The sequence below is a fragment of the Catharus ustulatus genome, chromosome 14 (assembly GCF_009819885.2).
Source record: "Catharus ustulatus isolate bCatUst1 chromosome 14, bCatUst1.pri.v2, whole genome shotgun sequence".
Lineage (NCBI taxonomy): Eukaryota > Metazoa > Chordata > Aves > Passeriformes > Turdidae > Catharus > Catharus ustulatus.
In genome coordinates, this window is record NC_046234.1 from 1,477,913 (window position 1) to 1,498,412 (window position 20,500).

Here is a 20,500-nt window from a genome sequence, read left to right on the forward strand (position 1 = left end):
AGGGGCCCTGCGGGCGGAGGTGCTGCTGCCCCGTGTGCTGCACAGCAGTGGCAGGGAGTGTGGAGCCCGGACCCGCCGGTGTCTGTGGCTGTACCGTGTGTGGGGTGAGTGCGGCACTGCGCCAAGGGCTGGGAGCCTGGTGGAGCCGCAGCGGACAGAGCTGCGGGGCCTTGGTGTGCCCACAGTGCCGGACGGCCCCGGGCGCAGATGCAGTGGGTGGTGTGAGGGACAGTGGGATCGGCGGGGTTCCATGGCTGCCAGGGCTCTGCGGCTCTCGCGGCTCACACTTCCAGGTCGGCAAAATTCATAAATTCATTCATATATTGACCTATCCTGAGTGTAAGCCGCATTTCCAGGTTCAGACCAAAATTTTAGTCAAAAGGTTGCGGCTTATAGGTGTGAAATTACTTATTAAAAACCACAGAGAGGACAGGGCATCTGAGCATTACCCTGCATTTACTGGGGGACCTCAGTGGTTTGCTTCATTCCCATGCTTGTGGAAGGCTGTGAGCTGGTTGTGCTCCCTATCATAGCACAGCCATGTTGGGCTCCGCTGGCAGACACCCACAGGGTCAGGACACCCAGCTGGGAATATAGCTGCCTGCCCAGGTGAGGTTTTGGTTTGGATCAGAATAAACTCAGGAGTGCACTGGTGGGAGGGCTGAGGAGCTCAGCTGGCTCTGTACCAGGGTTTTAGCTGCTGTTTATCAGAGGCAATATCCTCTGTCAGAGCCAGGCAGCTTGGGGAGCCAACTGAGCATTCAGAGAGGAAAATAACTCCAAGGAATGAAGTCACAGGCTATTCCAGCCAGCATGTGAGCATGGTACAGCCACCTCCTTCCCTGGAGGAGCTGGGTCCCCAGGGCACCAGTTTGGCTCTGACTTCTTCTGGCCTCATTTATCTGATTACCTGGCACTCCAGCCATGGGGACACTGTTTTTGCAGGAAGGACATGGTATTTCCCATCACAGCGTATGGGGACATGGAACAGGATGGGTTTGGAAGATCTGTCATGAGGCCCCATAGCAGAATTGGGAAATGCTTATGTCTGGAGCTTCATCTTTTTCAATGGTGTTTTTCCCTGATTAATGAATTAATTGCAGAATTCCTCAGCCTATCACCACACTGCTAATCCTGGTCTTGTTTTCTAGAAAAGGATCCTATGGATTTGGACTTGGCTGATGCCCTTGATGATAAGAATGATGGGAAAGATGCTAGGAGGCCAGATGTAAGGCCAGGTGAAGGTAGGCTGACCTCTCCTCTCTGTCCTGCTTGCTACCAGCCTTGCTGTTCCCTGGGGCCTGTAGGAGATCCTTCCCAGCCTGACACAATTCCCACCAAGTGATGGGATAAAGAGAAACAGGTAGTGCCTGGTCAGATGTCCTGCCCACTGCCAGCATCCACTGCCCCTGTCCTGCCTGCTCAGAGTGGGGACATTTCCACAGGCAGCTTGATCCTGGGAAGGGAAGGATCCTCTTCCTCAATGGTCCCTGGCAGAGAGGGGCTCTTCCTAATGACTTGCTCCCTGTCTGTGCAGGTTTTTTCCCCCAGGGTCTCTTCTGATCCATTAAATTGTGGAGGTTGTATTGAGTTCCCCACATCCCCATACCCAACGGCTCTTTAACCGAGGGCACGAGCTGCTGGGGTTCACAGTCAATGCCAAGGTGTAAATCTCCAGCAGGTTCAGGTCCTGGCCTAACACACCCTATGGGCTGGCAGCTTTCTTTTTTCATCTCTGAAATGCTCCAGTGAATGAATCATTTGTCTGTGAGGATTGTTCCCCTGAGCACTTGAGCTGGGAAACAGACTTTGCACGGCTGGTTTATTGATGTTGGGATGGCTGTATACCCTGCTCACATGTGTAATTAACAGGCAGGTATTTTATTACATTGTAATAACTAGATGACTTGTTTGCACTTTGGTATTCTGGGCTTGCTGAGTTTTCTGGCTCCTGCAGGAAAGGTTGAGGCGTTGAGCTGCTGGAACGTGGCACTGGCCACAAACCAGCACACACATTCCCCTCGCATCGCCGCTCCCTGGGCTGCCTGGGACCTCTCCAGGCTCCAGCATAGTCAGGGCTTTCATTCGTTTCACACTCATTACTAAGCCCATACATCTGGTTTTTGTGGTAAGCTGATGAATAAGGCAGTCTCTTCCAGGCTGTTAAGGCAAAGGAAATCCTTCCCAATGCACAGCATCAGAGGAGGAACCTTTTGCTGTCCTGGTGTTGCATCTCTGCTCCCATTAATCACTTTGCTGCACGCCAGGGCTCCCCCTCGAACTGAAGCTGAGATGTTCAACAGCACTGCTCATTCAGCTGCAGATTCACAGACCCGGTTTCTCTGTATTTACCCTGCATTAATTTGCCCACTTGCCCACTACAAGATAACTTTTTCATATGTACCAAAACATATGTTTAATTTTTCCCCTGGATTGTTCTGTCCCTCTGGGAAGGGTAGCTGACCCTTGTCAGCTCCTGCTTGCAGGAGCAGCTGGTGCTGCCCAGGCCCAGCTGGTGCAGCCAGGGGCGCACTGATTCCCAGCAGCATGGCCACAGCACACACAAACCACTTCTTCCTGCCGCCTCCACTCTCAGCCAAGGCTGACCACCAAAACATTTAACGAACTCTTAAATTACCAATAATTTGTGATTATCAGTCATCATCCTCTTAAATATCAGTCATTTCAGTTAAAAAAATACAGTAGCTTTTAAACTAGTCAGTTATTACCTCTTCTATTAGCTTACAGTAATTCAGGGTTAACATCTGGTAATTGTGAGAGAAGCAGTACTACTTTTTGACCAGTCCCAATTCCCACATGGGGATGGAACAGCCTATGATCCCAACCTCCAGCACAGCTGTGGCTCCCTCAGGTGCCAAACACTGTTTGTTCCTGTTTCTTTTAAAGAATTTTCAGATGATGACCTGGCCAGCATTGTGGATGGTGGCTACAGCCCAGACAAGAAGAAGGGTGAGTGGTGACCTACGTACAGTGTTTTCTTTAGTAGTCATAGCTCGGGGTAACCCCCAGCTCCTAGAAAGAGCTCTGTGCAGAGCCTTGCTCACCTCCCTGGCAGGGGCAAAAGGGGTCTCAGCCATGAAAACAAGGGCAAAGTTCTTGGCCTCTGTGGTCATGCCTGTTGCCAGCCATTGGAGGTGCTTGGTTTTGATTCTGTGGAGGCTGTGCCACCAGGGCAGATGGGACCTGTGTCTCCCCTATCACCTCGAGGGTACCCTGGTGCCATGCCTGGGTATATGCTTTCATTTGCCTTTCACCACACGACCACCGATGTCTGCAGCAAGGGGGAAATCCAGCAACAATCGGATAAGTTGTTCACAAGGATCCACAGCATTAAATATTAAAAGCAGTCACATAAAGAGCTGAACACCATGAGCCTAATCAACATTTAATAAATCCCTGTGCCAAGGACAAGATGCATCAGAGGCATTAATACATTACTGACCTGCTTCCATAAATTCAGGATGTAAGTGGCTTGGCAAGGACTGCAGTTTCTAGTGGGAGCAGCTTCTTCTCCCAGCCCACTTTCTCAGGGAAGGTGATGTGAAAATAGACTTCAAGACGATTGAGGGCTCCCTGACATGGTGGAGCTCAGCCAGTGACCTCCCTGTGATGTGTGCTGTGTAGCAGTTTGACACCCTTCAGGTGTTCCCTTGACACTGAGCAGTGGAGGTGCAAAAGGTGGGGGTGAGGGTAATTGCCAGACAGGCAGAGGTGTCCCATGCAGAGGATCCCCCAAAACTCCCCATGCATACACAGAGGGAGAGGAGAAGCTTCAAAGCCCTCAGAAGCAAAAATGAGCAGCTCAGTGGAGTGTGGGGCAGCAGAAATGCTGCATCCCATAGAGGCATCTGCCCACCCCCAGGCCAGGGCTGCCCTGCCACTCCTCTGCTGTGTGTCCCCTCCCTCCCAGCACAGCAGTGAGGGGAGCAGAGGGCTGCAGGGATACTGACGGGGTTGTGTCTCTGCAGGTGCCAGTGGCAACACCGACAACGACTACAGCAGCGGTAGGTGTCACAGTGGATGGTGAGACTGAAGGGGTGGTGTGTGTGCCCATCACAAAGCTCTCTCTGTGCCCCACAGTGGCAGAGACAGGGACAATTGCCGGCATTGCCAGCGGCCTGGTCATGGCGCTCATTGGGGCTGTCTCCAGCTACATCTCCTACCAGCAGAAGAAGTTCTGCTTCAGCATCCAGCGTAAGTTCCTTCCCCAAGCACCCCAGGGCACATAGCAAGCACACACCCGCTTCACCCTGAACCCCACTGCCATTCTCCACCCAGTGTCCCCCAGCTGGCAGAACAAAGCCCCAACCACAGGTCATTGAGCCTCCCCATGCCAGGCTTTGCACAGACAGGAACCTGCCAGCAGCAGCAGCCCCAGGACCCACTGCCACCCCCAGGGCTAGCACTGCTCCTCACACCCCACACAAACACAGCCCAAGACCCAACCATCATTACCAAACACAGTAAATATGAAAAAAAAATCCTACCCCAAAGTAAACAAACTAAACCCCCCCAAATCTCAACAAGCAATAAAAATTCATCAGGCTGCAGGGAAGGAAGCAGGGGCAATGTGTGCATCTGGGGCATCAGCCCACTGCACCATCAACAGGTTCATGACAATTACTGCAGTAAACTCCAAATTAAGCAGCAAAACTATTACCATAAAACACCTTTTGCATGAGCTGCCCCTTAAAGCTGCTTGGTGCAGGCATTGCAGGAGGGTCCTCACAGCCTCAGCCCACAGCACTCACCTGACCATGGTGGGCTCCTGCAGCTCTTTATGGGAGAGGTTACAAGGAGCTGAGTTACAAGTTTTGGTTTTAAATTAATCAGTTGAAATCTCCTGTGAGTGTCATTTGCTCTAGGGAAAGGGTGTTTGGGACTGGAAATTTCTGTTGGAATTGTGCTGTTTTCCCAGTTGTGCCTGAAACAAACATCATTTTAGTAAATTAGATCAGCAGGAAAAGTCAAATGAATGTGATGGAAGGAAACACCCCTGTATATTCCCCCCACTTAAATGATATTTTGGCAAGAATAAATAATAAAAAAATGGAGTAAAGGCTTTGATGAGGAGGAAGCTGAGAGACACAAAGCCCCAGAAAGGCAGCAGGAAATTAAAGTTAATTATAAAGGAAGATTAATTTAAGCCATCAGACATGGCATGCTGGGCTAATGTCAGGCCTTAGATGCATTGCAGTGCATGACAGAAATCTGAGAGCCTTCAGCTGCTGCTTGTTATTGAAAAACATAAATTGCATTTGGTGTTATTCCACCAAAACACGTCTGAGTGGAGGCAGCAGTGGTGAGCAGTGACCACTTGCTTGGTGCATGGAGGAAGGAGGAATAGGCTTGGTTCTTTCTCTTGCCCAGCTGTCCTTCAGCTTTGAGTCTCTTCTGAGGAGCATTTGCTGATGACTCCTCTAAAGGACATGCACAATGCTGCCTAGAACTCTTCATCCACTTTCCTTTCTTACACTTCGCCTCGTACTCACCAGCCATGCCCTGGGCTGTGGCTCACCCTCTTGGTGTCCCTGAGCTCTGGCTGTGCCTGGGCAGGGTGGGAGGTGTACCTCTCCTGCCTCCACAGCTTGGCCAGCTGCTGGCTGCAGTGTCTCTGCATGGGGACTTCATGGAGGTTTTCTAGCCAGTTGCAGAACCTTTTCTCTCCTATGTCTTCCATTGCTGCCTAAGGCTCCCACCACACTGCTTTGGCTTGGCCCCAGCACCATTCCCTGCCTCCCTCCTTCCCTGGGAGATACCCATGAGCCTTATCCAAACCTGGTGGTGAGGCACAGCCAGTACCTGCCACACCCTGAGTCATATTTAGATGTGCAAACAAGTTATAGATGCCTAAAAGGTCTGTGCTGCATGGCCTGATTGCCTCAGGCTTCATTTGCAGACCAGCACCTGAATCCCCTTCCCTGGTCCCTCTCTAATGGATGCAACAGTTAGCGTGCACTTCCACCTCTGCCTTTCCCCACAGTAGTGCCTCAGAGGAGCTGCTGAGGATGCAGGTCCATGGCACACCCTAGACTGTCTTAATTCACCTCCAGCTCTGAGCTGGACCACCCCCCTTCTTCCTGTCCACCCTCCTGCAGCCACCCCTGCCCAGTGCCTAGCCTTGCTCCTTGGCCTCGGCTTCACTTGTTGATAATATCGGGAGCTTCTTTGCATTTAAATAAGGGACTTATTCGGGATTTGACACCCCACTGGGATCCTGCTTCATCGCCACTGCTCTGAACTGCTTCTTGAAGCTCTGCATAACTTAGCTTTTAATGAGGCTGTGGCACGTATCTGTGCTGAGGCACAGCCCTTGCTGCACAGCAGTCCTGTCCGGGAAGCCTTCTTCCCCCTCCTGCACTCCCCAGAACTGAGTGCCTTAGACAGGAATTAGCTGGGCTGTCTTGCCTGATAAAGATGAAGCAGGAGCCTCAGAGGAAAGAGCTGGAGCTGTGCCTGCCAGGAGCTCCATGGGCACTTTGAAACCCAGCAAGTCAAAGCACTGGCTGTGGGCTATCGAGGCTTCTGTGCTGCTGTCACTGCAGAGGAGGTTTCAAAAAGGCATCTTGGCTGTTACAGCTCTGACACCCATTACCAGAGTTTTTAAGGCATCAAAGCAAATAATTTTACTTTCTACCCTTCCCATCTCACTTTGTCTATTGTACTTCTCAGAGGGACTGAACACGGAGTATGTGAAAGGAGAGAACATGGAAGCTGTCGTAAGCGAGGAACCCCAGGGTGAGAGCCTTGTATCCCTTACCCCTGCCTGCATCCCTCCACAAAAACAGCTTTACCGAAGGACTTCCTTAAAGTCCCTGGTGCTGCTGTGTCCCTTTGATGATGGTGCTTAGGTGATGCTATGGCTTTTGTGAAACACCTACCACAATGCTTTTACCCCTTTACTGCACACAAAGGAAAGCGTGGTAAGAGCCCAAGGAGCTCTTGCTGCAAATGATTTAGCTTTCATGTAACCAGCCATTGAGAGTCTTGCCCAACAGAAGCATGATCTTTCAGTGCCAGACAATCAAGGCTGCCGCAAAGGCGTTTCCAGTATCACATACAATCAGCCAGTGCTGGGCACCCATTGCTTGTGCCCTGGTTCCATCGTGTGCTATTGTACTCATGGCTTTTTTTTCTTTCTTTTTCTAGTTAAATATTCAGTCCTGGAAACGCAGTCAGCAGAACCACCAAAACAAGACAGTGTGAAGATATAAAGTGTGACCCAGGGCTAGAAAATAATCAGGCAGCAGCAACAGAGATCTTACATGCTTGTAATTTAGCGTTTAATTTAATTTGACTCCAAAGCTATTTAATGTGTATTTAGGCTTGAACTGGCTTTTTACTGCTCTAGGCTTTTGGGTTAGACTGGTAGCATGTGTTTATTTTTTTGAAGAGTTTACATCGAAGTAGTAGTGTAGGATTGGTGTGCAGTTGTATGGAAATCCACAGAATGTACTTCAGCTGTGGTAAGTTTTCAAGAGCTTACAGGTATGAGGACAGTGAAGTGCCTGTAAATACCAATCCAAAGCCAAACTCTGCAAAGTCCTCTGCAAAGCACCTCCAGCGCCTTCTGCCATCGGCCCAGGCAGCGTCACTTCAGTGGTGGGGACAAAGCTGCACATTTCCTGAGGGTGGACTGCAACCCTTCGTTTAGCTGTACCTAAAAATGAAGTGCCTAGGTGGGTCCTTGTGTGGGGCCTTGGGCTGAGCCAGATGACTCCCTGCTCCCGAGCCAGGAGTTGAGGATGCTTCACCACACCACCCACCACTGCGCTTCGAACCAAAGGACACCAAGTCACAAATACAGTTAATAGTAGTGTGTGCAGTGTTCACTTTCAGCAAATGCCATTTGAATGCTCCACTGTGCTGCAGATCAGAATGAAAGTGAAGTGATACAATTTTTCGTAAGCTGTGCCAGGGAAGTTTAGGTTAGACATCAGGAAAAAATTCTTCGTGGAAAGTGACTGGGCATTGGAATTGTCTGCCCAGGGAGGTGGTAGAGTCACTGTCCCTGGACTTGTTTAAAAAAGACTGGATGTGGCACTCAGGGCCATGGTATATTTGATGAGGAGGTGTTAGGTTAGGTCATAGTTTGGACTTGAAAATCTCTAAGGTCTTTTCCAACCTAGTTCATTCTGTGGTTCTGTCTCTGTGGCATGAGATATATATGTTGTCACCACAATTAAAGCTGTGTGCATATGGATGCTTTCAAGGACAGCTTCATATCTCAGTCACACTGGAACAAGTGACAGATTTAATGCAAAGGAAAATAAAAGCAAATATCTGTTAAGACCTGTAATGCTCAGTACCACAACAGAACTCAAGCTTAACAAGCTGCAGTCCCCTCATTCTTTTATCAGCAGCTATCGGGAGTGCTCCCAGGCACCCACACGCAGAAAAAGAATTTAAGCTTCACTCTTTGTGTCACCAGCTAGCCTTTACAAAAGGCAGTACCTCCTGAGAGGATGAATCCTCCATCACTGCCCTGCATGGGACTCGTGCAGCTGGCTGGGAAGCACTGGGGTGTGAGTGGTGCTCAGCAGGACAGTGGTCTGCACGGGGGCAGTGCACACGCTGCCCAACCGCTGCCTAGACCCGACCTTCACTATCATGCAAGAATTTCTGTTTTGATTTCTAATCCCTCCCCACCTTTTTGACTGATACTAAAATGTGGGTAACTGCCACTTTCCAATATATTTTTGCCAATCAATGATTGCTTAAATCATCTCAAGTGAAGGCAATTTCACTTTACATGATGTAAGAGGTACTCAGTATTTATATATAAACCTGAAATGTGAGCATTTTGTACGGGTTTGAAAATTCTGAATTTTATGAATGTGTACTAAGAAGACCAAGCCTTTCAGTATGATGTACAAATTCACAGCTTGCAGGTACACATGACTTCCAGAGGGCCTTGCCAGGAGGTGAATGAGCCCAGGAGCATCGCTGTCTAACAGCTCTGTTTGGAAGGAAATTGCCTAGTAACTTGGTTAGGTATTTTGCAATAGCTGCACAATTCTTTATGTTCTTTTTAACATTTGCATTTTTAAAGCCCTATACTAGCTCGGGCAGAACAGCTACAGTGGTTTGTAAGGTGCCTCACAACTATTCAGAACACTTAGGCTACAACGATTCTACTCTGAACTACTGCTGCTTTGCTTTATGAATGTGTTTGGAATAGTAAAAAAAATGTTAATTGTTGGCTCAGATAATGGAAGCATAGGAAAGAGAGGATGCAGTGTTTGCTTACTCCCACAGAAGGATTTTCATGGAGGAAGTGGGGTCTGCAGAATTTGCAACAGGAGCTTAGGTGCCAGCTAAGCCACACAGCTGAGTTTGTGTATCTCCAGTCCCAACACCAGCATTTGTTTTTTGCTCTTACCCAAACATGTTTGAAAGCTGTAGCATTAAATGTGTCTTCTCTAAGTTAGTGTAGATGAAGTGTTACAACAGGGCATTGATGATCACTAGAAGCTGTTTTCCCAGCTTAGATCTAGTGCCCATAATTCATCCTCTCACTTTGCCAGTGACCATGTTCTTGCAGATGCAGATCACAGGTTTTACTCTGCTCTGCCTGTTTGACCAGAGTGTCAACAGACAGTGTGGTTTAAAGAGTACAGCATCTAACCCCTCCGTTGGGGAACTCTTACACTAGGGCACAGAGGGAGCACAAGTCTAATTCAAAATACTGCAGGTCACAAATTTACCAAAGAAAGGTATCAAGCTGTTTCACTGGAAAACTCACCCCAGTTATTGGGACTCAGAAGCTGCTGCTTTGCTCAAGGCTCTTCTATAACATTGATGACTACTTACACCTTAGTGTGGAAATCCATAAATAAACAGTGAAAGAGAACACTTCCAAAGTGAATAGTGGCAGAATTAAAGATTTCTTTCTCTAGGATTTCAAATAGGAAAATACTTGCAAATCCTGCAGTAGAGAAATTTGGCTTGGCCTTCTCTTCAAAACTGAACAAAAGGGAGACTCTTAATGATAAATATCAGCAAAGGTTCAATAATTTATTATTACTGTTTGTCCCCTCTTCCATCTAAACTGCCACCAGTCTCTGAGAAACAGGGGTTTATACATCATCTATATTTTAGGCATTATAGCAACTGAGAGGTTTCCTGTGTGTTTTCCTAGCAGTGATCCAAGTTCTGGAACAGCTGATCTAGCATTGACCTCTACTTTCATTTAATTACTATTTATTCACTTTAAATCAGGATGTGGATATTTTAAAAATCCTGCATTTAAGCTTTGTATACATGGCATGAACTTTCTTTCCTTTATAAAAAAAGGCAATAAACCACTAGAAAATTGCTTTGCTTTTTTTTCCCCCATGAATCCAAAACCTATACATACAGACATCCTTAGAATTTGTGTACTATGTATACTGTGAGTTCTTATGACACCTCACTTCTTAAGCTATTTTAAATGGCAAAAAATTATTCAGAAAAGGTTTTGACAAAAGGTATGGCAGAGAAAAGAGAGAATTGAAATAATTCAGCTGTTTTTCTCATGTTTATTCCTTCAATTACTTGCATTTTCCTTTGACAGTACTTCATTTCAGATTCCTCAGCTGAGAATACTCTGACACAAATTTCAGATCTTTTTGGCACTATAAACTCAGTAATTTTCATGCAACCCCAGTAACAAATCCTTACAAGTGCTCCAATGTCATTCTTAACTACTCATTTGTTGTGATAAAAGTGGAATTAGTCCATAATACTGTTTCAGATTCTGAAAAAGAAGGATGAGTCGGCAGGCTGAGGCTTTAAAAAATGCTTCTCTAACAGATGAGCTTCAGGAACAAATGAAGTTCAGGAACAACGGGGCTGTGAAATTAGAGAACCCTTTCTTTTGAGTGAAGTTCTAACTTAGAAGCAAGGCAGATTCCTTGCAGCTGAAGAAGTGACCTGTACCTAATGAAGGTTGAATGCTATGATGTTACAAAATACATTTTGTGAATGTGCATGTAAGGGTCACTGGGGTAAAAAACAGGATTTAACTACCTTTGGAAAACACCAAATAAACCAAGTTGACTGGAAAGACATTTTAGACTTGATTTTTTTTTGGGTTTTTTTATGTTGAAAGTAAGCTGCAAGTGTTTGGCTATATCCTTATCCATCATCTTTTCTCTAACTACACTGAAGACTTAATTTAAAAAAACAATCCAAACTGGACTTTGTGAGAAAACAAATACCACTATGTAAACTTTAATGGCAAAAATTGAGTATTTGCATGCACACACACACACACACTCTCCTCAGGTCACCCAGCAGCTAAACTCGAGGCAGTGCCACAGGTTTCCTGCAGTTTTTACATTTTCACACCCAGCAGTGCAAACTAAGTTTTGTATAATGATGCGATGCTCAGTCTCACAGTCAAAAAAGGTGGTTTATGTTTAAAACTAACTACTTCTGAGTCATGTTTCTTAACTCTTTCCTCCCAACTGCACAAGTTAAAAGCTATCAATACCCTCTTAGTTCAGCAGACAGGGTCTCAGCAAATGGACATTCCTTTTTGTTTTTTACCATAAATGCTTCACCTGGGGAATAGTCTGAATTGCCCATTTTACTCTGTCCTCTGTTGTGAGGCTTAGTGCACATGCATGAGAGCTCTTAATTCCTTGTTTTCAGCTTTTAGAGAACCAGTTGTTCTTGGTATTTCTAAATACAGCATACGAACTAATACAGCTTCTCTTGGAAAATGAAAGCTATGAAACACTTCTTGTTTAAAGCTCAACGACTTGAGAAGCTGCCTCTGCAGGGAACAGAACCAGGCAGTTAGAAGTGTTTACCAGCTTTAAAACCTTCTTCCATTTTAATGAAACAACAAAAAAGTTACTTTTATCTACAGAGGGGAAAGAAGTGTAAATTCAGCTCTGAAACAGGACTAAAATGGCAAAGTCCCTGATGCTGGTGATTCACTTAACTTACTTTATAAGAAAAAAATGTGCCAGCTGGTTGCTAGGGCTTCATCCCCCTTCTGGGACACTGGATTCAGGTTGTACCCCCTCTCATAGGCCACTGACAATAGGAAAATCCTACAAGCCAATGTAACTGCTTGCTCTCTTTGCACATTCCCTTTATACTGAGCAGTCAAACCCCAAATCCAAAGCAGATCTAGCTTTTGAACCAGAAGTTAATAGCTCTCTCCAAGGTGCATCAGACAGGGAACAGGATGCTGCTCTTCCCTTAGTTCAATATTGCCATATTAAAAAAAAAAAAAAAAAGACAGAATTAGTTGTTCAATCCATAGGAAAAAATCTGATTATCAGGAAGCAGAGTACAACAATCATCTCTTCAGTGTAAAGCTATGTTCTAACTAGCCCACATGAGCTATAGAATACCTCTGAATATTTCCATGCTAAGGAAGTACAAACCCATCCATTGTGTGGACACGTGGAACAGCAGGACCCTCCCCCAGAGCTCTCCCTGCACATCACTTACTGAGCTGTGTTGAAACTGGTGGATATGCCAGTCACATAAAATAACTGATACTCTTCTATGCAAAACCAAATTCTCAGAGTTTAGCTTTAGAAATCCAAGCTGCAAAAAACCTCAGAATGCCCAAGCTAATCCAGTCATTGCTTTTGCAATAAAATCTTGTGATTATTAGCACAAATATAGAGAAAAACTTCAAAAGATTTTCTTTAGCACTGCATTTTGGAGATAATATGGTTTACTTTAATATACAGTTGAAATGTCAAGGAAATCTGAAGTACAGAAGAGTTTAATTCAATACCAGCTCAATGTATTTTGGCAGTGTAAAAATTCATTGCTGGCACACTGTTCACCAGAACCATTTTTACAGGAAAACATCTTTCATCTATTTATAGAAAGCCTGACGTTGATTAAGAGATGCAACATTGCAAGCCTTCCTAAACTGTGTTTGTTTCTATTTATTCTAAAAAACATTCAGTACAGTAAGAAGGACATGTTGAAATACCCTGCACTGCACAGTAAATGTGTAAGCACTGGATACAGCACTTCGGCCTCTCCAGATGCAGTCAGGAAGGTGTTCAGCAGCTCGCTTGATTCATTAACTATGTGCTGGGTACAGTTCATGCAGAGAACAAGACACAGAAAAGTGCCCTTGTGTATTGGGAACAAATGTGCAACAACAAATACAGCCAGTAAAGCCTGCAATCACCATACAGAATCAATTTGCTCTTAAGAATGGGGCTTAACTCCCACCAGCACAACCCAGAGCAATACAAACATGAGTCAGAAAGTGGAGCTGCAATATTTAAGTTTCCTAAGGAGAAGAACCAGATTTTCATGAAACACAGCAAGGAAAACAATCCAGGGAAAATTTGCAGCATGCACCATTTCTAGGCCTCCCAAGAATGCCAGTGAGTAATTGTCTAAAAGGAGGAATGTTATAGTAATCAAATCTCTCCAATATGAGTACTTCTGCGAGAAAGTTGGGAATGTGTATTTAACATGACAACACAGTTTAATTACTCATTTACAGAAAAAATGCTAGTAGGAATTTAAAAAAACAAAAAGCCAAGAGGCTTTATTTCAAGAAAAACAATATCATATTATTCAAAAAACTTTGTCAAACAAAGTCATTGCAAGTTAAGGTCCTCAGAAGGATTTGGACAGGCAGGGTCCATTTTCTGAGTGTACAGCTTAAACCCACGGAAGGATGCATGTTTAACATCTCATACACATGTGTATAAACGCACACAGCTTTGCATTTTGTGTGTACACTTAGAAACAAAACACACGTCACAATGTGGAGCTATACAGACTATACAATTTACACAGCTGGATGTCATTCCAACCCCAAATATTACCATTTGCTAGAAAACAAACTTTTACTTTGTACAAGACCTTGACATGAGCAAGTTTACCCCTCGCTCAGGAGGCTGCAACTGAACAATAAGCTAAACAGTCAAAAGACTTTATTTCAACTTGTACAAAAGGCATTAAAAAACCTAAATACATGCTTTACCAAATATATTACATCATACAAGTCAGTGTGGTGTACTTGATAAATCCAGCTTGACTTCATCCACTTTTAATGGCATATTTAGTTAGAAATGTAAAACTAACTATACTGGAAAACATTTATTTTAAAATCAATTTCCAAGTGCATTGCCTAAAATTAAAAAAAAAATGCTCTAGCAAAAAAAAAAACCAAAAAAACCCCCCAAAAAACCCCCAAAACCAAACCAAAACAAACCCAAAACAAAACAAAAAAACAAACTGAGTGAAATACAGAGCTCCCATTCAGAAAAACATTTTGTGTTCTGTGTAAGCATCATGTGGCATTTCATCTTGTTCTCTTCACCAGGCATAGTACTCTAGACAATGTGTGAGGCATTTTTCTGTCTGCTTGGCAGATAGATTCCTTTTTAGAATGGTTAAATTGTTAGTTGCTCAAAAACAAAGTTTAATTTCACAATTGGTGACTTAGCTAGAGTATCAAAACACATGTGGGATCTACCAAAAAGAAAATACATCACATCTACTGAAGCTCTTTTTGGCCTCATCGTGACAGTATCAGACAGAGAGTAAGGCATGTAGATCATAGCAATTACAAGTCACTCACAATCCTTTTGTGATGGGAAAAGCATTTCACCCTCTGTGTTACCTGACACTGACTTTTTCACATGGCTTTTGTTCCACATCACACAGAGGTGTGCACTGGTGTGGCAGAATGGGAAGGAGATGAACCTCTGTCAGAGGAGGAGGAAATGGAACGTGTGGCAGCTTCCCGCTGCAAATCCTCAACCTTCTTCTGAAGCTCTGTCCGGATGGCCAGGAGCTCTTTAAGGTTTTGGTGGATTGGAACCTGTCAGGTAAAGAAAGGAAAGGATTACTTTGACTCTCATAGTGAGCTATCTTTTCCTGCAATGCATCTGCTGTTGCTTTCAATAACAAGGAATTTGACACGTAAATTTTAGTACGTCAATATTTAAGTAAAGTGTTTCTTTTGTCATTTGAAATGAAACGTTGCAGGAAACTGTCCCTTTCTAACAACACAATTGTCAGGGAACCTATTAAAAAGTGTTTGCAAATGGTTTTGATGGGATACCAAATATACTCCAATAAATGTATTTTGTATCCATTATCAATACCACTGTCAGTTGAACTTAAAATGCCTTTCCTGGCAATGATTTCTCTGGCCTGTTGGGACAGGACTTCATACACAGAGTTCACAAAGCTGGTTCCATATGGAGTATCTTGTTACTCTTCTAACCAGGCATCTTTCCAGGAGTCTGACCCCTTCCAGTGAGAAAAGTGCAGCAGCCAAGTGAATGGTGCCTGGACCTCCCAGAATCTTACTCCAATAGATCTTTCACAGAAGTTCATTGTACAGGTTTCTGCTTCTGACATAACCCAACAAACATCAGAGATGCACCACTCTGCATCAGAGCCCTTTCATATTCATCTGAAACATTAACTATATCATGGTCAAAGGAAGATTCAAGCCATACTAGATTTTACAGCTGGACTTGTTATCTCAGACAAGCAGAGAGAATCCTCCCCCTCTTTCAAATTCCACAACAAGGCCAATAAAGTTTTACTGTAAGTTGATTTTAATGCATTTTATCCTGTACAAACAGTAATTGTTTATAGTTTTTGGAAAGAGCAAAACGGGAAAATAATTTAATTGCACCGATGCAACAATCAAGGGGAAATGCAGCACTGGGAGACCCATGGAATCTAGATGAGTAATTTATACTCTGGACTTCTGGAATGCCAGGGTCCAGGGAATTGCATTCACCCACTATCAGTTCCTACTGCTTAGCAGTGATTGTTAAGGCTGGGATGCACACCTGAGCCTGCCATCTGCACATAGTGCCATGTGAAGGAAATAGCAAAACCACAAAAGGTTTTACTTGCTATCAATACACAACTGAGTCACAACTTACATTTTTGTGAATTCTCGCTTTTTAAAGAACATACATCCAAAATCCATACATTTGATATTGGTATTTTCCAAACCTAACACAGAAAAATACCATTTACAGTAATTTCACGACTATAAGGCACACCCTTTTGACTAAATTTTTTCCCCGAACCCGGAAGTGTGCCTTATAGTCCGGTGCACCTTATCTGATGGACAAAGTTGCGAAATTTGCCAAACCGGAAGTGCGAGCCGCAATGGGGGGGCGGGAGCGGGCGGCCACAGCCAGCAGGAGCCACGAGGGGAGGGAGGGAGCCAGCGCCGGCCCTGGTCCGGGCGGAACAAGAAGCCGGGCGGCGCCATGATGGGCGCGGGGGGAACGAGAAGCTGGGCGGTGCCGGCCCTGGCCCAGGTTCGGGGCAAACGAGAACCCAGGCGGCCCCGGCCCGGGCGCGGAGGGAACAAGAAGTGCGAGCCGCAACAGCCCCAAGCAGAGCCCGTCCAGCGGTGGCATCGGAGCAGCGGCGGTGAAGCCCCTGTGGCCGCCAAAAGGCGGTGCCGGCCGAGCTGCTGCGGCCGCCAAAAAGCGGTGGCGGCAAAGCGGCGGCGGGGAAGCCCCTTGCAGCCGCCAAATCGCGGCAGCGGCCGAGCCCCCGCAGCCATCAAATCGCAGCGGCGGCAGAGCCCCCACGGCCACCGAGAAGCGGTGGCAGGGAAGCCCCTTGCAGCCGCCAAATCGCGGTAGCGGCCGAGCCCTTGTGGCCGCCGAGAAGCGACGCCGGCGGAGCCCTCACGGCCGCCAAAAAACGGCGACAAGTGGCGCAGCCCCGGGGAAGCGGAGAGAAGCGGCGCGGCCGTGGGGAAGCAACGGGAAGTACCGCTGCCGCCGGGAAGCCAGGACGCAGCACGGTCGCGCGGTGGGAGTCGGATGTCGTGAGTCGTGCCAGCTGGCACCGGGGGCGGGCAGGAGTGCCGGGGCCCGCTGCATGGGGAGGGCGCCTAGGGCTGCATTTAAAGGCTACACCGATCTTTGAAAAATGTTTGTAAATTGAGCACCTGCCAGCAATTCGTTCCTTTGTTTTGTGCCGCACAGCTCCTCACTGCAAAAAAAAAAGTGCGCCTTATAGTCCGGTGCGTCTTATCTGATCTACAAAGTTGCGAAATGTGCCGGCTCCCGGGGGGTGCGCCTTATAGTCCGGTGGGCCTTATGGTCGTGAAATTACTGTAATTTTTAACTGTTGTTCTAACTTAATAGAATAGTACCAAAGGTCTTTTTAGGTCTACAATTTTTTTGCCACATAGTTTTTTTTCCTTGTTTGTGGTTTAGTCCATAAACAGAAACTTCATTGTATTGAGAAAGTGCTGCTCCCAGTACCCTGGGAGCCATCAATTTATCCAGCATGTCATCTACAGCAATTTTAAAAGCATAACTTTTGGAGTCTTCAGCAGAACAATGGTTGTACACCATCAGCTCCCAATGACTCTGGAGCCCTGCCCTCACTGTACAGTGAATTCCCTCTTTTGCAGTTCTACCCTACATCCTCTATACAAACTCTTCAGCAAGTGACACCACAAATCTACAGATCTCCTTCACTAATCAAACACAAAGCACATCCTCTAGAAAGCCAAGCTCATTTTTCTGAGGTAGACTAGCAAAAGTATATACACCTAGAAACATGGCAAAAACTGAGTCTTCTGATGAAGATTGTCCAAGATGCTGTAATACACACTGTGGGAAATTCAAATTTTAGTAAAGATTAAGATTTTCTGGAATTGACACACCCTGTATTTATTTTTTCTCCTCCATAAAAGATACCTTTCTTACAGACTTCTACTTTAGATTTCTTTAGGAAGACATTTTCCTGGAACATTTAGGTCCCAGACAGAGTGATTTACCATTGGAATCATCAGTCACACAATGGCTCCCTGGGTCATGGGAGATCTGCACACCTGATTTCTGCACACTTTAACCATGATTCAGCAAAACAGGCCAATTTCTCGCAGCCAGATTTCACACAGGCATCAGCTGCTGGGTTCCACTGCAGAGCTAAAATGCTCTCAAAAAGCAGCTCCACACAACTGGCTTTCGGGGAACCTACTAGAAATCTTTCCAGGATACACTACACAAAAGCTGCTGCAGGACTTGGCATGCTCTGTAAAGTGCTTCAAGGAAGAAAAGTGTGGCTGCACCTCTCAATCCTTCTGTATGCCCAGAGCCTAATTCAACAGGCATTTGCTCCAACTTGGACTCAAGTGCGGTTTGCCCCACAGGTCCCTCCTGAAGAGCAGAGCTGCCTTTCAATATTAGCTAAATAACAATAATGACATTTAAAAAGCCTGTGTATGTTCTAGTCACACAGGAAACTCTTCAGCATTAAGATTGCAAAATCATGCACTCAAAGAATTAGGAAGTGTCAGAATGAAGATTATTTCTCTAACCTCTATTCAGCCTTCCTGTACATACGTATAAAGTCACTGATCAAATAAATACTAAAATACTAGCTCCCCCTTTGTATTCCTCATACATGCAGTACACAGGTTGATGCTACTTAATTAATAAGAAGTTATTCAGCATTTAGTTTTCTTTGCAGGTGTCTGACTCCAGCTTTTATTTCTTCTTCTTCTGAATTTAAAACGCTGAAGTTTCCTTTTATGTACTTTCATCTCATGTCAAGGAACAAATTTATTTCTGCAGTACCCTAATGAGGTATGGGAATATTAACATTCTACTTTTACAAACAAGGATCTGAAGCCAGCACCTCCTAATTTTGCGTACTTTGGATCTCAAATTGGTTTGACAGAGAACTTGGGAATCCTGCAGCTGGGGCATGAGGGTTATCAGGCAGGACACCTAGTAAATAAGAACACACAGAGTGACCATTCTGCTCCAGGTGAGCTCCCTTTCAACAGAGAAATCCTGTGGCAAAGGCAGACAGAAACTTCATTTCTCTCAGGGTACAATTCTTCCTCTGCCTGCAGCCACGTCCCCTCTAAGTCTACTTTCCCAGACTCTGTTCCATGGGTTGAACAGAGAGCAAACACTTCCAGCACCTGGAGCATTATCCACTCCTAGCTCCTGTTCCCAGCCAGCCACAACTCTCTCATAGATGCTGCATAAAATCCATCTCTCAGTCTGTTTATTCATTCTCAGTTCTTGAGAATGCATTGAGATCATAGCAGCCTCAGACCTTCAAGTTGGAAGAATTTCTTCCAGGATATGAACAGGACAGTTTCTGAAATACAATTTTACTAAAATCCCATGTTTGCCCTAGAGATGGAACATTTATAGAAAAACAGCCCCTTGCCCAACAGAAGTCCCAAAGTTTCCCAATATTTTCATATGGGAAAACATTTTTCTTAGTCACATTTTCATAAACAACTGAGGTTTGTTGGATGAAGTTTTATAAAACAATTCAGTCAGACACAGACTTGGGGACTCAATGCAAACCATTAGAACCCAGCTAAGCTGTAAGCAAGGCAGAGTAGCATCTTATAGTTGGGCAAAAAAAGAGGTGACCTTCAAAATATTTGCTGTCTTTTAGTAAGGACATGTTAGACTTAAACACTGCAAAACAGTTCCACTAAATATCATAATGCCATTTCATCTGGTAGTGTAAACACAAAGGGTTTTCTGATACAATGCCTTTCCCAGGAAAAAAAAAAAATTTGACTGCCATTAACACAGCATCATGTAGATGTACACAATATTAAACAATAAAATTCCAGAAATAGGTTTCACATGTTAAACTTCCAATACACACTTTAATTTCATAAAATAACATGCCAAATTCAGTCTACAAAAATCTCAAGCAGCTCAACCTTCAAGCAGCTGATAATAGCTGATTCTTTAGTAATAAAGGTTCGTGTTCAAATTACATTATCATAGAGTAAGGAAAAGGTAGTACAGGCAGCTGAAGAGTCACAGAAGTTCCTACAAAAAGACCTGAAAAGCAGCCTGGCATGAGGAGCCATGTTTTCATGTTTTCCTCCAGATGTCTTCAGTTCTGTTACTGTAACTGACTTTATTGGGAAAAAAAGCAGCAAATTCAAACGTAAAAGAATGAGTGAAAAGCAAGGGGTGGAGGGGGTGAGTATTGTGGAATGCCCAAAACAAAGCCTCAACCCCAAGTTGCGTGTTTTGGGGTCTTTTTGTTTTAACAAAACCATTAGCAGAAGCATGGAATTATGCAGCTTTCTGGAAGCCTCCTTCCATTTCAGATGGAGGAGGAAGAGTAAAAAGATGAAGCATCATGAATTAAATTCTGTCACGAAAAATATTAAAATTAAAAAGTCAGTTCATTTCCACACTTCCTAAAAACTTATTTCCACTGACCTGTTGTCAGTGTATCCTCAAACCATCCTGCACAAATTCTCACAGATAACCATCTCCCATTTTTGTCACTTCACCCTGTTCTATTTTATAATGAGATTCCTCTCTTAAATAAAACCTTCTTCAGAAGGAAATGGGCCCAAACAACCTTCACAGTAACACCTGCAATTGCTTGCTGTGAACGAGGCTCTCCACTTTGCCACTGTTTAGAATGAAAGGAAGCATGACAGATTCTGAAAGAACAAGAAGTTTGAAGATTGTTTGTTAAAAGATCTTGTTACCAC

General features: G+C 44.9%; 2 protein-coding genes across 12 annotated transcripts in view; one reads left to right on the plus strand and one right to left on the minus strand.

The window, feature by feature from the left end:
- Positions 1–11,072, plus strand: part of CD99L2 (CD99 molecule like 2) — a 33,553-nt gene extending 22,481 nt beyond the window's left edge. Inside the window, exons 5-10 of one of the 2 annotated variants that reach the window (XM_033072227.1) lie at positions 1,152–1,244; positions 2,908–2,970; positions 3,990–4,025; positions 4,102–4,215; positions 6,694–6,759; positions 7,171–11,072. In XM_033072227.1, the coding sequence (XP_032928118.1) occupies positions 1,152–1,244; positions 2,908–2,970; positions 3,990–4,025; positions 4,102–4,215; positions 6,694–6,759; positions 7,171–7,235 (437 nt within the window). In that variant the 3' untranslated portion in view covers positions 7,236–11,072. The remainder of the gene's footprint in view (positions 1–1,151; positions 1,245–2,907; positions 2,971–3,989; positions 4,026–4,101; positions 4,216–6,693; positions 6,760–7,170) is intronic. The other variant, XM_033072228.2, reaches the window with a different exon arrangement.
- Positions 11,073–14,162: 3,090 nt separating this feature from the next.
- Positions 14,163–20,500, minus strand: part of MTMR1 (myotubularin related protein 1) — a 40,997-nt gene continuing 34,659 nt past the window's right edge. For all 10 annotated transcript variants that reach the window (XM_033072219.1, XM_033072223.2, XM_033072222.2 and 7 more), the window contains one exon: positions 14,163–14,827. In XM_033072219.1, coding sequence (XP_032928110.1) covers positions 14,663–14,827 — 165 coding nt within the window. In that variant the 3' untranslated portion in view covers positions 14,163–14,662. The remainder of the gene's footprint in view (positions 14,828–20,500) is intronic.